Source organism: Salvelinus alpinus, chromosome 26 (assembly GCF_045679555.1).
Source record: "Salvelinus alpinus chromosome 26, SLU_Salpinus.1, whole genome shotgun sequence".
NCBI classification, from domain to species: Eukaryota; Metazoa; Chordata; class Actinopteri; order Salmoniformes; family Salmonidae; genus Salvelinus; species Salvelinus alpinus.
The window spans coordinates 42,424,487-42,442,106 of NC_092111.1; the positions used below are offsets into that span (position 1 = coordinate 42,424,487).

The 17,620-nt window shown below is 38.3% G+C and overlaps 1 protein-coding gene across 1 annotated transcript in view; it reads right to left on the bottom strand.

Moving 5' to 3' along the window:
* LOC139555338 (disks large-associated protein 3-like) overlaps window positions 1-17,620 on the bottom strand; it is a 293,568-nt gene that overhangs the window by 18,988 nt on the left and 256,960 nt on the right. Inside the window, exons 5-6 of the mRNA XM_071369054.1 lie at window positions 7,737-7,951; window positions 7,274-7,382 (exon numbers count right to left, since the gene is read on the bottom strand). Of these exons, the coding sequence (XP_071225155.1) occupies window positions 7,274-7,382; window positions 7,737-7,951 (324 nt within the window). The remainder of the gene's footprint in view (window positions 1-7,273; window positions 7,383-7,736; window positions 7,952-17,620) is intronic.

Below are 17,620 nucleotides of genomic sequence, written 5' to 3' on the forward strand. Positions count from 1 at the left end.
AACCTACCAAAAAACAATTAGGCAACAGCAAATTCAATCCCTTTTAGACAACTTCCTGGGTAAAATGTTCCACTGCAATAGTGAAGGTGTAAACTTGGCAGTAGAAAATCTTAACAGTATATTTGACCTCTCAGCTTCCCTATCAAATCTAAAAATCTCAAATAGAAAACCGAAGAAAATGAACAACAATGACAAATGGTTTGATAAAGAATGCAAAAATCTAAGAAATAAATTGAGAAACCTGTCCAACCAAAAACATAGAGACCCGGAAAACCTGAGTCTACGCCTTCACTATGGTGAATCACTAAAACAAAACAGAAATACACTACGGAAAAAGAAGGAACAGCACGTCAGAAATCAGCTCAATGTAATTGAAGACTCCATAGACTCTAACCAATTCTGGGAAAATTGGAAAACACTAAACAAACAACAACACGAATAATTATCTATCCAAAATGGAGATGTATGGGTAAACCACTTCTCCAATCTTTTTGGCTCTATAACAAAGAATAAAGAGCAAAAACATATACATGATCAAATACAAATCCTAGAATCAACTATTAAAGAATACCAGAACCCACTGGATTCTCCAATTACCTTGAATGAGTTACAGGACAAAATAAAAACCTTCCAACCCAAAAAGGCCTGTGGTGTTGATGTAATCCTTAATGAAATGATCAAATATACAGACAACAAATTCCAATTGGCTATACTAAAACTCTTTAACATCGTCCTTAGCTCTGGCATCTTCCCCAATATTTGGAACCAAGGACTGATCACCCCAATCCACAAAAGTGGAGACAAATTTGACCCCAATAACTACCGTGGAATATGCGTCAACAGTAACCTTGGGAAAATCCTCTGCATTATCATTAACAGCAGACTCGTACATTTCCTCAATGAAAACAATGTACTGAGCAAATGTCAAATTGGCTTTTTACCAAATTACCGTACAACAGACCATGTATTCACCCTACACACCCTAATTGACAACCAAACAAACCAAAACAAAGGCAAAGTCTTCTCATGCTTTGTTGATTTCAAAAAAGCCTTTGACTCAATTTGGCATGAGGGTCTGCTATACAAATTGATGGAAAGTGGTGTTGGGGGTAAAACATACGACATTATAAAATCCATGTACACAAACAACAAGTGTGCGATTAAAATTGGCAAAAACACACACATTTCTTCACACAGGGTCGTGGGGTGAGACAGGGATGCAGCTTAAGCCCCACCCTCTTCAACATATATATCAACGAATTGGCGCGGGCACTAGAACAGTCTGCAGCACCCGGTCTCACCCTACTAGAATCCGAAGTCAAATGTCTACTGTTTGCTGATGATCTGGTGCTTCTGTCACCAACCAAGGAGGGCCTACAGCAGCACCTAGATCTTCTGCACAGATTCTGTCAGACCTGGGCCCTGACAGTAAATCTCAGTAAGACCAAAATAATGGTGTTCCAAAAAAGGTTCAGTCACCAGGACCACAAATTCCATCTAGACACCGTTGCCCTAGAGCACACAAAAAACTATAAATACCTCGGCCTAAACATCAGCACCACAGGTAACTTCCACAAAGCTGTGAACGATCTGAGAGACAAGGCAAGAAGGGCCTTCTATGCCATCAAAAGGAACATAAATTTCAACATACCAATTAGGATCTGGCTAAAAATACTTGAATCAGTCATAGAGCCCATTGCCCTTTATGGTTGTGAAGTCTGGGGTCCGCTCACCAACCAAGATTTCACAAAATGGGACAAACACCAAATTGAGACTCTGCATGCAGAATTCTGCAAAAATATCCTACGTGTACAACGTAGAACACCAAATAATGCATGCAGAGCAGAATTAGGCCGATACCCACTAATTATCAAAATCCAGAAAAGAGCCGTTAAATTCTACAACCACCTAAAAGGAAGCGATTCCCAAACCTTCCATAACAAAGCCATCACCTACAGAGAGATGAACCTGGAGAAGAGTCCCCTAAGCAAGCTGGTCCTAGGGCTCTGTTCACAAACACAAACACACCCCACAGAGCCCCAGGACAACAGCACAATTAGACCCAACCAAATCATGAGAAAACAAAAAGATAATTACTTGACACATTGGAAAGAATTAACAAAAAAACAGAGCAAACTAGAATGCTATTTGGCCCTAAACAGAGAGTACACAGTGGCAGAATACCTGACCACTGTGACTGACCCAAACTTAAGGAAAGCTTTGACTATGTACAGACTCAGTGAGCATAGCCTTGCTATTGAGAAAGGCCGCCGTAGGCAGACCTGGCTCTCAAGAGAAGACAGGCTATGTGCACACTGCCCACAAAATGAGGTGGAAACTGAGCTGCACTTCCTAACCTCCTGCCCAATGTATGACCATATTAGAGAGACATATTTCCCTAAGATTACACAGATCCACAAAGAATTTGAAAACAAATCCAATTTTGATAAACTCCCATATCTACTGGGAGAAATTCCACAGTGTGCCATCACAGCAGCAAGATTTGTGACCTGTTGCCACAAGAAAAGGGCAACCAGTGAAGAACAAACACCATTGTAAATACAACCCATATTTATGCTTATTTATTTTAACTTGTGTGCTTTAACCATTTGTACATTGTTACAACACTGTATATATATAATATAACATTTGTAATGTCTTTATTGTTTTGAAACTTCTGTATGTGTAATGTTTACTGTTAATTTGTATTGTTTATTTCACCTTTGTATAATATCTACTTCACTTGCTTTGGCAATGTTAACACATGTTTCCCATGCCAATAAAGCCCCTTGAATTGAATTGAATTGAAATTGAGAGACAGAGAGAGGGAGAGAGGGAGAGAGAGACCGAGAGAGACATAGACAGAGAGAGAGACAGAGAGAGAAAGAGAGACAGAGAGAGAGAGAGAGAGAGAGAGAGAGAGAGAGAGAGAGAGAGAGAGAGAGAGAGAGAGAGAGAGAGAGAGAGAGAGAGAGAGAGAGAGAGAGAGATAGACAGAGAGAGAGACAGAGAGAGATAGAGACAGAGAGAGAGAGTGAGACGGAGAGTGAGACAGAGAGAGAGACATAGACCGAGAGAGAGACAGAGAGAGAGAGTGAGACAGAGAGTGAGACGGAGACAGAGACAGAGAGAGAGACATAGACAGAGAGAGACAGAGAGAGAGAGAGAGAGACAGAGAGAGAGACATAGACAGAGAGTGAGACAGAGAGAGAGGGAGAGAGAGAGAGTGAGACAGAGAGAGAGAGTGAGGGTGAGAGTGAGACAGAGAGAGACAGAGACAGAGAGAGAGACATAGACAGAGAGAGAGACAGAGAGAGAGACAGAGAGAGTGAGACAGAGAGTGGTTCTGTGTGTATGTCAGTGGAGGCTCCTCTTATTGCCACCGGGGCCCGCCAGTGTAACTGCTAAACTGCTTGCTGTACATGATACTGTGTGATTGTACACTTGGATTGTGGGTTTACTAACTTGTTATTTCTAGTTTGTTGACTATAATGTTAATATGGTGATAACAAAGTATATACAGTACCAGTCAAAAGTTTTAGAACACCTACTCATTCAAGGGTTTTTCTTTATTTTTACTATTTTCTACATTGTAGAATAATAGTGAAGACATCAAAACTATGAAATAAAACAATTTGGAATCATGTAGTAACCAATAAAGTATTAAACAAATCAAAATAGATTTTATATTTGAGATTCTTCAAAGTAGCCACCCTTTGCCTTGATGACAGCTTTGCACATTCTTGGCATTCTCCGACAAACGTCAGAGCCGGTGTGGTAGGATTCAATCTTAGTCCTGTATTGATGCTTTGCCTGTTTGATGGTTCGTCTGAGGGCATAGCGGGATTTCTTATAAGCGTCCGGATTAGTGTCCCGCTCCTTGAAAACGGCAGGCCTTTAGCTCGATGTGGATGTTGCCTCTAATCCATGGCTTCTGGTTAGGATATGTACGTACGGTCACTGTGGGGACGATGTCATCTATGCACTTATTGATGAAGCCGGTGACTGATGTGGTGTACACCTCAATGCTATCGGATGAATCCCGGAACATAATCCAGTCTGTGCTAGCAAAACAGTCCGGTAGCTTAGCATCTGCGTCATCTGATGACTTCTGTATTGAGCGAGTCACTGGTACTTCCTGCTTTAGTTTTTACTTGTAAGTAGTTATGGTCAGATTTGCCAAAATGGAGGGTGAGGGATAAGTCTGTGTGTTTTTCCAGAGTTTCCAGGTGGTCTATAAATTGTTTTTGGTAGAGAGAACGAGAGAGAGAGAACGAGGCATCCCTTTCTATTGATTCAACATGTCCTTCTAATCTATACCAATAACACCACGGGGGAATCAGGGTCTAAACAGCAATGTTCATTTCGCTAGTCAAATAGTGTTAGCTAGTTAGCTAGTCAACCAGAAAGGCAAAACGGATTTAAAGTTTTGTGGAGGATGAATCAGAATTAGTTGGGTAACATACATAAATAAGATGTTTTATTGACATAATATATTATACATAAATGTATAATAATACATAAAATGTGAGATACTTGTCATTAGAATGTCTCCCTTTGGACTATACTGTTGGCAGTTGCACTTTACCCTTCTCAGCTAGGGCTCAGTCACTTGGAGCCCAGAGAGGGGAGAGGTCAGGCTTGTCTTTTACATGTCTCTGGTAATATGCAGAATATCAGAATGGGAGAGGTCAGAATGGAACATTGTCTTCATATGTGAATGTATCTGTTAAACCATGTGAAGGGATGATTAAGGGGGAACCAATTATTTCTTGGCTCCACAATGCCTGCGCAAGTCACTCCCCTCAGTGAAGTTGTCCAGGAGTGGGGAGAAGAGGGGGTTTACTTGAGATGGGAGAATATAGAGTTGACAATTGATATATGCCATTGGATGAGGTAATGTTTTGGTACTATGAAGTACCAGGAACGAGATTAGAACCTCGTTTTAGAGACCAAACTGAGCGATAATTTATAGCGAATGCAACCTCGCTAAGGGATACTCCTTTCTCAAGTAAAAGGCCCTTTGTGAAGTTTTCCTAAGATCTGTGGTTCGTCATGTAAGTTGAGAGCGGTGTATCTGTGTATTTGCTATAAAAGATCTCAGTTGCCATTACGTTGACACTCTCAACTATTCATTAGAAATAGTGAATTGTTGAAAGTCAAATGCTATTGCAAAGCTTAATTATTATTAAAGGTGAAGTTTAAGTATAACTCTGACTGGTGTGTGGTTTGTAACTCTCCTCATTTGGTAATACAGGAAATTGCCACGACAGTTTGCCTGCATTAACTTTTTAGGGATAAGGGGCAGCATTTTCACTTTGGATGAATAACGTGCCCAAATTGAACTGCCTCCTACTCTGTCCCAGATGCTAATATATGCATATTATTATTACTATTGGATAGAAAACACTCTGAAGTTTCTAAAACTGTTTGAATTATGTCTGTGAGTTTAACAGAACTCATATGGCAGGTAAACTTCCAAACAGGAAGTGGAAATTCTGATGCTGGTCGATATTCAACTCATCGCCTGTTCAAATCCCAGTAAGATATGGATCTGTTTGCACTTCTTACGCCTTCCACTAGATGTCAACAGTCTGTAGAACGTTGAATGAAGCTTATACTGTGTTGTGGGGCCGGATGAGAGGGGAATGAGTCAGTGGTCTGGCAGATTGCCAGTTCCTGGTCATGCGCATTCCACATGATATCGTACCAGCGTTCCATTACTTCTACAGACACGAAGGAATGTTCCGGTTGGAACGTTATTGGACATATATGATAACAACATCCTGAAGATTGATTCTCTACTTAGTTTGGCCAGTTTATTCGACCTGTAATATAACATTTTGAAGTTTTCGTCTGACGTTATGCGGGACTTGCACGAGCATTTGGATATGTGTAATAAACGCGCTAGCAAAAGTAGCTACTTGGACATAAATAATTGACATTATCGAACAAAATAACAATTTATTGTGGAACTAGGATTCCTGGGAGTGCATTCTGATGAAGATCATCAAAGGTAAAGGAAAGGAATATTTATGATGTAATTTCGTATTTCTGTTGACGTATTTCTGTTTTTTTATATCTGAGCGCCGTCTCAGATTATTGAATATTGTGCTTTTTCCGTAAAGTGTTTTTGAAATCTGACACAGCGGTTGCATTAAGAACAAGTGTATCTTTAATTCTGTGTAAAACATGTATCTTTCATCAAAGTTTATGATGAGTATTTCTGTAATTAGATGTGGCTCTCTGCAATTTCTCCGGATATTTTGGAGGCATTTCTGAACATGGTGCCAATGTAAACTAAGATTTTTGTATATAAATATGCACATTATCGAACAAAACTTACATGTATTGTGTAACATGATGTCCTATGAGTGTCATCTGATGAAGATCATCAAAGGTTAGTGATTAATTTTATCATAATGTTGACAGAACGTTCTAGAACGACCGCTAGGAGCGCTGTTTCTGGATGATAATTTTCTTGTTTGCTTTATATTTAAGTGTGATCTTAGTGAATCGCATCGGTCTGTGATGGTAAATAGACGGCTATGAACAAAAATATATATAGATGAGAACTCTCTTGGTAGATAGTGTGGTCTACAGCTTATCATGAGGTACTCTACCTCAGGCGAGCAATACGGCGAGACTTCCTTAATATTAGACATCGTGCACCAGCTGTTATTGACAAATATTCACAAAACCCCAGCCCTCGTCATACCAGACGTAGCTGTTCTGTCCTGCCGACGCACGGAGAACCCAGACAACCGTAATCCGTGTCGTCGTTCAGCCATGACTCGGTGAAGCATAAGAGATTACAGTTTTTAATGTCCCGTTGGTAGGATAATCTCTAAACAGAGATCATCCAGTTTATTCTCCTGTGATTGCACGTTGCACGTTGGTCAATAGAACGAATGGTAGAGGACGGTTACCCACTCGCCAACAAATTCTCACAAGGTACCCCGACCTCCACCCCCTGTATTTCCATCTTTTCTTCACGTGAATGACGTGGATTTGGGCCTGGTCTCGGAGGAAGCTGTGTATCCTTCGTGTCAGACTCATAAAATAAAATATCTTCGTCTTGTTCGAGGTGAATAATCACTGTTCTGATGTCCAGAAGCTCTTTTTGGTCATAAGAGACGGGTAGCAGCAACATTATGTACAAAACAAGTTACAAACACAGTTGGTTAGGAGCCTGTAAAACGGCTAGCGATCCCCTCCGGCGCTATTATCCATCATCTTATCCGTAGCATCGCTCTGAAAGAGTGTGTCTTACCTGTGAGCTGGTCAAAGAGCGTGTGTAGCTCCGAGAGCGTGCGTGACTTTTGGGCTTGGTTCTGTTAGCGTAGGGTAGAGTAGAATCTACACACTGCTTACATGAGTACCTACACACACACACACACACACACACACACACACACACACACACACACACACACACAGACACAGACACACACACACACACACACACACACACACACACACACACACACACACACACACACACACACACACACACACACACACACACACACACACACACACACAGACACAGACACAGACACAGACACAGACACACACACACACAGAGACAGTAAGATTAACAGTCAACCTCCAGCTCCTCCAACTCATCATCATCATGAATATCATTTCCATCTTCCTCATCATCCTCATCATCATCAACAAGGTGACAGATTTCATACGTGATGGTAGTATGACACCTCCCCCCCTCCCCTTACTTGGTGGTGGATGACCTGTGGTCCATGCTGACAGAGCGTCTGAAGGCCTCTCTCTGGGCGATGATGGTGGTTTTAGGAGAGGCTTTAGGACTGGCGTCAGAGTCCTGACTATCATCGTCTCCCATGGCCTTGACGTAGCTGCCGCTTCGCATGCGCCTGCAGGGGATCTCCCCCCCTCCGTCAGGACCCCCCCACTCCACCCCGTCTGACGGGACCTGGACACACACACACACACACACACACACACACACACACACACACACACACACACACACACACACACACACACACACACACACACACACACACACACACACACACACACACACACACACACACACACACACACACACACACCCAACACACACCCAACACACCCAACACACACACACACACACACACACACACACACACACACACACACACACACACACACACACACACACCCAACACACACACACAGAGTGAAAGAGAGACCATTGGTAGTGACACATTCATCACATGCATTTAAAAAAAAATTAATAGCTATAGTTATTTTGTTAAATCCATTTTTTTAAAGTTAAAAAGTGTTAGATCACATTCCATCCATTGAACATCGAGACATCGACAATAACACTATTACTAGGCTTTTGGACAAACCTAGGGACTTTTACAGAAAACCCCGTTTAAAGGAAGGAATAAACAGGAAGTCCTTTCTGAAAAGCCGGGAACTTTGAGGAAAGTTACCTGATTTAAAAAAAAATACCTTATAGGCTTAACTTTTTTATGCGGCAAGAGGTTTAGACAGGGCAAGAGGTTTAGACAGGGCAAGAGGTTTAGACAGGGCAAGAGGTTTAGACAGGACAAGAGGTTTAGACAGGGCAAGAGGTTTAGACAGGACAAGAGGTTTAGACAGGGCAAGAGGTTTAGACAGGGCAAGAGGTTTGGACAGGGCAAGAGGTTTAGACAGGACAAGAGGTTTAGACAGGGCAAGAGGTTTAGACAGAGCAAGAGGTTTAGACAGGGCAAGAGGTTTAGACAGGGCAAGAGGTTTAGACAGAACGAGGCATCCCTTTCTATTGATTCAACATGTCCTTCTAATCTATACCAATAACACCACGGGGGAATCAGGGTCTAAACAGCAATGTTCATTTCGCTAGTCAAATAGTGTTAGCTAGTTAGTCAGTCTGGCTTGTGCAAACATGTGTACACACTCACGTACACACACACACATGCACACGTCACACAGACATGCACACAACCACATATAGCATGTGTACACACATACACAAACACACACACACACACACACACACACACACACACACACACACACACACACACACACACACACACACACACACACACACACACACACACACACACACACACACACACACACACACACACACGCTCATAAAGGTGCTTACACACAGACAGGAGCATGCCGCACTGCACAGCACAAACGTCAGTTATGTGAGAGAAAGACAGAAAGAGAAAACGGAGACTTACAGAGAGAGAGAAACTCTGACAGCTTGAAAAACACTAATACGGAAAGAGAAGGAGAGCGTGAGCTAGAAGCAGACAGAGAGGTACACAGAACATCAGGCACACCCACTTATAAATACTGTACCCTCACATGTACGCACACACACAGAAAGGCTGACAGTAAATTATAGTATAGTATGGAATGGCATGGTATATTATATTATGGTATAGTATATTATATTATGGTATAGTATATTATATTACAGTATGGTATAGTATAGCAGTGTATAGTATATTATATTATGGTATAGTATATTATATTACAGTATGGTATAGTATAGCAGTGTATGGTATATTATATTATGGTATATTATAATATATTACAGTATGGTATAGTATAGCAGTGTATAGTATATTATATTATGGTATAGTATATTATATTACAGTATGGTATAGTATAGCAGTGTATGGTATATTATATTATGGTATATTATAATATATTACAGTATGGTATAGTATAGCAGTGTATAGTATATTATATTATGGTATATTATAATATATTACAGTATGGTATAGTATAGCAGTGTATGGTATATTATATTATGGTATATTATAATAAATTACAGTATGGTATAGTATAGCAGTGTATGGTATATTATATTATGGTATATTATAATATATTACAGTATGGTATAGTATATTATAGTATAGTATATTACAGTATGGTATAGTATAGCATTGTATGGTATGGAATGATATGGTATAGTATAGTGTGTTATAGTATAGTAATGTATAGTATGTTATGGTATGGTATGGTATATTACAGTATGGTATAGTATAGCATTGTATGGTATGGAATGGTATGGTATAGTATAGTATTTTATGGTATGGTGTACTACAGTATGGTATAGTATAGTATGGTATGGTATAGTATAGTACGTTATATAATATTATGGTATAGTATATTATAGCAAGGTTAAGTATGATATAGTATAGTATGGTATAGTATTTTATGGTATAGTATCTTATGGTGTAGTATATTATAGGATATTACGGTAGAGTATTTAATAGTATGGTATAGTATATTATAATATGGTATAGGATATCATGGAATAGTTTATTATAGTATGGAATAGCATATTATAGAATGGTATGGTATGGTAAAGTATATTATGGTATATTATAGTACGGTATAGTATGGTATGACATGGTATTTGTAGTATGTTATAGTATAGTATGGTATGGCATGGCATATTGTACTATAGTATGGTATATTATAATATGGTATAGTATATTATGGTATCATATATTATGGTATGGTATGGTACAGTATATTATGGTATATTATGGAATGGTATAGTATATTATAGTATGGTGTGTTATAGAATAGTATAGTAGGGTATAGCATGGTATAGTATGGCACGGTATATTAAAATAGGGTATACTATAGTATGGTGTAGTATATTATGGTATGTTATATTATAGTATAGTATATTATAGCATGCTATAGTATAGTATAGTATAGTATGGAATGCTATATTATAGTATTGTATATTGCATTATAGTATGGTATAATATATTATAGTATGGTATAGTATATTATAGTGTAGTATATTGTATAATGGTATGGTATATTATATTATGGTATATTATATTATAGTATGGTATAGTATATTATGGTATAGTATGGTACAGTATAGTATGGTATGGTATACTATATTATAGTATGGTGCAGTATAGTATAGTATGGTATGGTATAGTATGGTATGGTATAGTGCAGTATTCCATGGTATAGTTATATGGTATAGTATGGTATGCCCTAGTATTTTATAGTATGGTAGACTATAACATAGTACGGTGTATTATAGTATGGTATGGTATAGTATGGTATGCCCTAGGGTTTTATAGTATGGTATTGTATAGTATAGTATGGTATAGTATACTATAGTATAGTATATTGTATTATGGTACAGTATATTATATTATAGTATGGTATGCCCTAGTATTTTACACTATGGTGTGGTATGGTACCACATAGTATACTATAGTATATAATAGTATATAATGGTATGTTTTAGTATATTATGGTATGTATGGTATAGTATATTATAACAAAGCATTGGTGAATACTAGTTTCTGATTGGCTAGAAGAGCGTTCTAGAATGGACATTAAACCAGATAACGGGACAGTTGGAAAAGATATCAGGACTCATTGCAATCGTGATGCAATAAACACCTACACATGCAGACTACACTTAATACAAAGTCACAGAAAGATAAACCAACAACCACACAAACTGAACTTGAATACAACGAGGAAAAACTTAGCTTGCATTTATTTGTTTATGCAGAGACGTGTTTTTGGGGCATCTGATGACTTAATGTGGTGAGTGACGAACATTCATTTCTCTGGTTCCTACTGTTGCAGTCATGATGTTTAGTTTAGTGTTGCTATGATGTCATATCCTCCCTCATGTTTCTAGTTTAGTGTTGCTATGATGTCATATCCTCCCTCATGTTTCTAGTTTAGTGTTGCTATGATGTCATATCCTCCCTCATGTTTCTAGTTTAGTGTTGCTATGATGTCATATCCTCCCTCATGTTTCTAGTTTAGTGTTGCTATGATGTCATATCCTCCCTCATGTTTCTAGTTTAGTGTTGCTATGATGTCATATCCTCCCTCATGTTTCTAGTTTAGTGTTGCTATGATGTCATATCCTCCCTCCTGTTTCTAGTTTATTGTTGCTATGATGTCATATCCTCCCTCATGTTTCTAGTTTATTGTTGCTATGATGTCATATCCTCCCTCATGTTTCTAGTTTAGTGTAGCTATGCAGTCATATCCTCCCTCATGTTTCTAGTTTAGTGTTGCTATGATGTCATATCCTCCCTCATGTTTCTAGTTTAGTGTTGCTATGATGTCATATCCTCCCTCCTGTTTCTAGTTTATTGTTGCTATGATGTCATATCCTCCCTCATGTTTCTAGTTTATTGTTGCTATGATGTCATATCCTCCCTCATGTTTCTAGTTTAGTGTTGCTATGATGTCATATCCTCCCTCATGTTTCTAGTTTAGTGTTGCTATGATGTCATATCCTCCCTCCTGTTTCTAGTTTATTGTTGCTATGATGTCATATCCTCCCTCATGTTTCTAGTTTAGTGTTGCTATGATGTCATATCCTCCCTCATGTTTCTAGTTTAGTGTTGCTATGATGTCATATCCTCCCTCATGTTTCTAGTTTAGTGTTGCTATGATGTCATATCCTCCCTCCTTTTTCTAGTTTATTGTTGCTATGACGTCATATCCTCCCTCATGTTTCTAGTTTATTGTTGCTATGATGTCATATCCTCCCTCATGTTTCTAGTTTAGTGTAGCTATGCAGTCATATCCTCCCTCATGTTTCTAGTTTAGTGTTGCTATGATGTCATATCCTCCCTCCTGTTTCTAGTTTATTGTTGCTATGATGTCATATCCTCCCTCATGTTTCTAGTTTATTGTTGCTATGATGTCATATTCTCCCTCATGTTTCTAGTTTAGTGTTGCTATGATGTCATATCCTCCCTCATGTTTCTAGTTTAGTGTTGCTATGATGTCATATCCTCCCTCCTGTTTCTAGTTTAGTGTTGCTATGATGTCATATCCTCCCTCATGTTTCTAGTTTAGTGTTGCTATGATGTCATATCCTCCCTCCTGTTTCTAGTTTAGTGTTGCTATGCTGTCAAATCCTCCCTCATGTTTCTAGTTTAGTGTTGCTATGATGTCATATCCTCCCTCATGTTTCTAGTTTAGTGTTGCTATGATGTCATATCCTCCCTCATGTTTCTAGTTTAGTGTTGCTATGATGTCATATCCTCCCTCCTGTTTCTAGTTTAGTGTTGCTATGCTGTCAAATCCTCCCTCCTGTTTCTAGTTTAGTGTTGCTATGCTGTCAAATCCTCCCTCATGTTTCTAGTTTAGTGTTGCTATGATGTCATATCCTCCCTCATGTTTCTAGTTTAGTGTTGCTATGCTGTCAAATCCTCCCTCCTGTTTCTAGTTTAGTGTTGCTATGATGTCATATCCTCCCTCATGTTTCTAGTTTAGTGTTGCTATGCTGTCAAATCCTCCCTCCTGTTTCTAGTTTAGTGTTGCTATGATGTCATATCCTCCCTCATGTTTCTAGTTTAGTGTTGCTATGCTGTCAAATCCTCCCTCATGTTTCTAGTTTAGTGTTGCTATGCTGTCAAATCCTCCCTCATGTTTCTAGTTTAGTGTTGCTATGATGTCATATCCTCCCTCATGTTTCTAGTTTAGTGTTGCTATGATGTCATATCCTCCCTCATGTTTCTAGTTTAGTGTTGCTATGATGTCATATCCTCCCTCCTGTTTCTAGTTTAGTGTTGCTATGCTGTCAAATCCTCCCTCCTGTTTCTAGTTTAGTGTTGCTATGCTGTCAAATCCTCCCTCATGTTTCTAGTTTAGTGTTGCTATGATGTCATATCCTCCCTCATGTTTCTAGTTTAGTGTTGCTATGCTGTCAAATCCTCCCTCCTGTTTCTAGTTTAGTGTTGCTATGATGTCATATCCTCCCTCATGTTTCTAGTTTAGTGTTGCTATGATGTCATATCCTCCCTCCTGTTTCTAGTTTAGTGTTGCTATGCTGTCAAATCCTCCCTCCTGTTTCTAGTTTAGTGTTGCTATGATGTCATATCCTCCCTCATGTTTCTAGTTTAGTGTTGCTATGCTGTCAAATCCTCCCTCATGTTTCTAGTTTAGTGTTGCTATGCTGTCAAATCCTCCCTCATGTTTCTAGTTTAGTGTTGCTATGATGTCATATCCTCCCTCATGTTTCTAGTTTAGTGTTGCTATGATGTCATATCCTCCCTCATGTTTCTAGTTTAGTGTTGCTATGATGTCATATCCTCCCTCCTGTTTCTAGTTTAGTGTTGCTATGCTGTCAAATCCTCCCTCCTGTTTCTAGTTTAGTGTTGCTATGCTGTCAAATCCTCCCTCATGTTTCTAGTTTAGTGTTGCTATGATGTCATATCCTCCCTCATGTTTCTAGTTTAGTGTTGCTATGCTGTCAAATCCTCCCTCCTGTTTCTAGTTTAGTGTTGCTATGATGTCATATCCTCCCTCATGTTTCTAGTTTAGTGTTGCTATGCTGTCAAATCCTCCCTCCTGTTTCTAGTTTAGTGTTGCTATGATGTCATATCCTCCCTCATGTTTCTAGTTTAGTGTTGCTATGCTGTCAAATCCTCCCTCATGTTTCTAGTTTAGTGTTGCTATGCTGTCATATCCTCCCTCATGTTTCTAGTTTAGTGTTGCTATGATGTCATATCCTCCCTCATGTTTCTAGTTTAGTGTTGCTATGCTGTCAAATCCTCCCTCATGTTTCTAGTTTAGTGTTGCTATGCTGTCAAATCCTCCCTCATGTTTCTAGTTTAGTGTTGCTATGCTGTCATATCCTCCCTCATGTTTCTAGTTTAGTGTTGCTATGCTGTCAAATCCTCCCTCATGTTTCTAGTTTAGTGTTGCTATGCTGTCAAATCCTCCCTCATGTTTCTAGTTTAGTGTTGCTATGCTGTCATATCCTCCCTCATGTTTCTAGTTTAGTGTTGCTATGATGTCAAATCCTCCCTCATGTTTCTAGTTTAGTGTTGCTATGCAGTCAAATCCTCCCTCGTGTTTCTAGTTTAGTGTTGCTATGCAGTCAAATCCTCCCTCATGTTTCTAGTTTAGTGTTGCTATGCTGTCAAATCCTCCCTCATGTTTCTAGTTTAGTGTTGCTATGATGTCATATCCTCCCTCATGTTTCTAGTTTAGTGTTGCTATGATGTCATATCCTCCCTCCTGTTTCTAGTTTAGTGTTGCTATGCTGTCAAATCCTCCCTCATGTTTCTAGTTTAGTGGTGCTATGCTGTCAAATCCTCCCTCATGTTTCTAGTTTAGTGTTGCTATGATGTCAAATCCTCCCTCATGTTTCTAGTTTAGTGTTGCTATGATGTCAAATCCTCCCTCATGTTTCTAGTTTAGTGTTGCTATGATGTCATATCCTCCCTCGTGTTCGTAGTTTCACCAGCTGTTTTCAGCAACAGGTATTTTTGAATTCGGTTGTCGTATTGGCAGGTTTGCTAGCAACAAACTATTTAGCTAGCTTGTAGCCTTGTGTTTGATATGGAATACGATCTCCTCATGATGAACAGTCCCTGTTGACTAATGTCCTGACGGGAAGGCTAACTTTTCAGGCAAAATCGGTCATTATCAGCTCGTTGTTATGGATGTATCCAAATGAATGTCAATAGAAAACAGCGACTTTGCTGTTATTCTGGCTGCAGAAGTCGTGACTGTGTTAGCCGCAAATAGCTGGCTAGCTAGCTAGCAAGGGATAAGATTTTTTTTTCTACCAGGATAAGTGTGCTTTAGTATTGATTTTTTGGGTGGCTGTGGAATCAGCGGGATAAACGCCTCCGTTCGGGATAAACGCCTCCGTTCGGGATAAACGCCTCCGTTCGGGATAAACGCCTCCGTTCGGGATAAACGCCTCCGTTCGGGATAAACGCCTCCGTTCTGTACATTACCTGGGAAAATGAACTCAGCAAAGGGTCTCTGCTCCACGCTCGCTGCGTTGTCCATTATTTCCAAGGTAAAGTGCATAACATTGGCGATTACCCCTTACATATAGTATACTGGTCCACTATACTCTACTGCACTGTTCTACTATAGTATACCATGGTATACTCGTACACCACACTGTTCTGTACTGTTGTACTATACTCTACCACACTATACTATACTACAATGCACCGGCCATTATACTATACCACTATATACTATGCAATACTATAATATACTACACCATACTATACTGTTCTGTACTGTTGTACTATACTACACTATAATATACTATACCATTCCATACTACACTGTGTTGCACTGTTATACTATACCATAACATACTATACTATACTGCCATACTATACTGTACTGTTATACTATACCATAACATACTATACTATACTGTCATACTATACTGTACTGTTATACTATACTATACTGTTATACTATACCATAACATACTATACTATACTGTTATACTATACCATACCATAACATACTATACTATACTGTACTGTTATACTATACCATAACATACTATACTATACTGTCATACTATACTGTACTGTTATACTATACCATATCATACCATACTATACTGCCATAATATGCTGTACTGTTATACTATACCATACCATACAATACTATACTGTTATACTATACCATAACATACTATACTATACTGCCATACTATACTGTACTGTTATACTATACCATACCATAACATACTATACTATACTGTACTGTTATACTATACCATAACATACTATACTATACTGTCATACTATACTGTACTGTTATACTATACCATATCATACCATACTATACTGCCATAATATGCTGTACTGTTATACTATACCATACCATACAATACTATACTGTTATACTATACCATACCATACTATACTATACTGCCATACTATACTGTACTGTTATACTATACCATACTATAACATATTATGCTGATATACTGTACTGTTACACTATACTATCAAATACTGTACCACACACTATGCTAAATTATATTGTGCTGTTATACTATACTGGTATTATATACTGTACTGTTATATGATACTATAATATACAATACTGGTATGCTATACTATACAGTACTGTTATACTATACTATAGTATACTATACCGGTATACTGTACTGTGCTGTTGTACTAGAATATACTATAATGTTATACTATTCTGTACCGTTATACTATACTGGTATACTATAGTATACTCTACTGTTATATGATACTACACTATGCTATACTTGTATACTATAGTATGCTATACTGTGATTTTATACTATAATATACTATACTGGAATACTATACTGTGGCAATAAAATACGACAGCGGTATACTATACTATACTGTACTGTTATACAAGAATATACAATACTGGTATACTATACTATACTGTTATACAATAATATACAATACTGGTATACTATACTATACTGTTATACAATAATATACAATACTGGTATACTGTACTGTTCTGTTATACAATAATATACAATACTGGTATACTGTACTGTTCTGTTATACAATAATATACAATACTGGTATACTGTACTGTACTGTTATACAATAATATACAATACTGGTATACTGTACTGTACTGTTATACAATAATATACAATACTGGTATACTGTACTGTACTGTTATACAAGAATATACAATACTGGTATACTATACTATACTGTTATACAATAATATACAATACTGGTATACTATACTATACTGTTATACAATAATATACAATACTGGTATACTATACTATACTGTTATAGAATAATATACAATACTGGTATACTATACT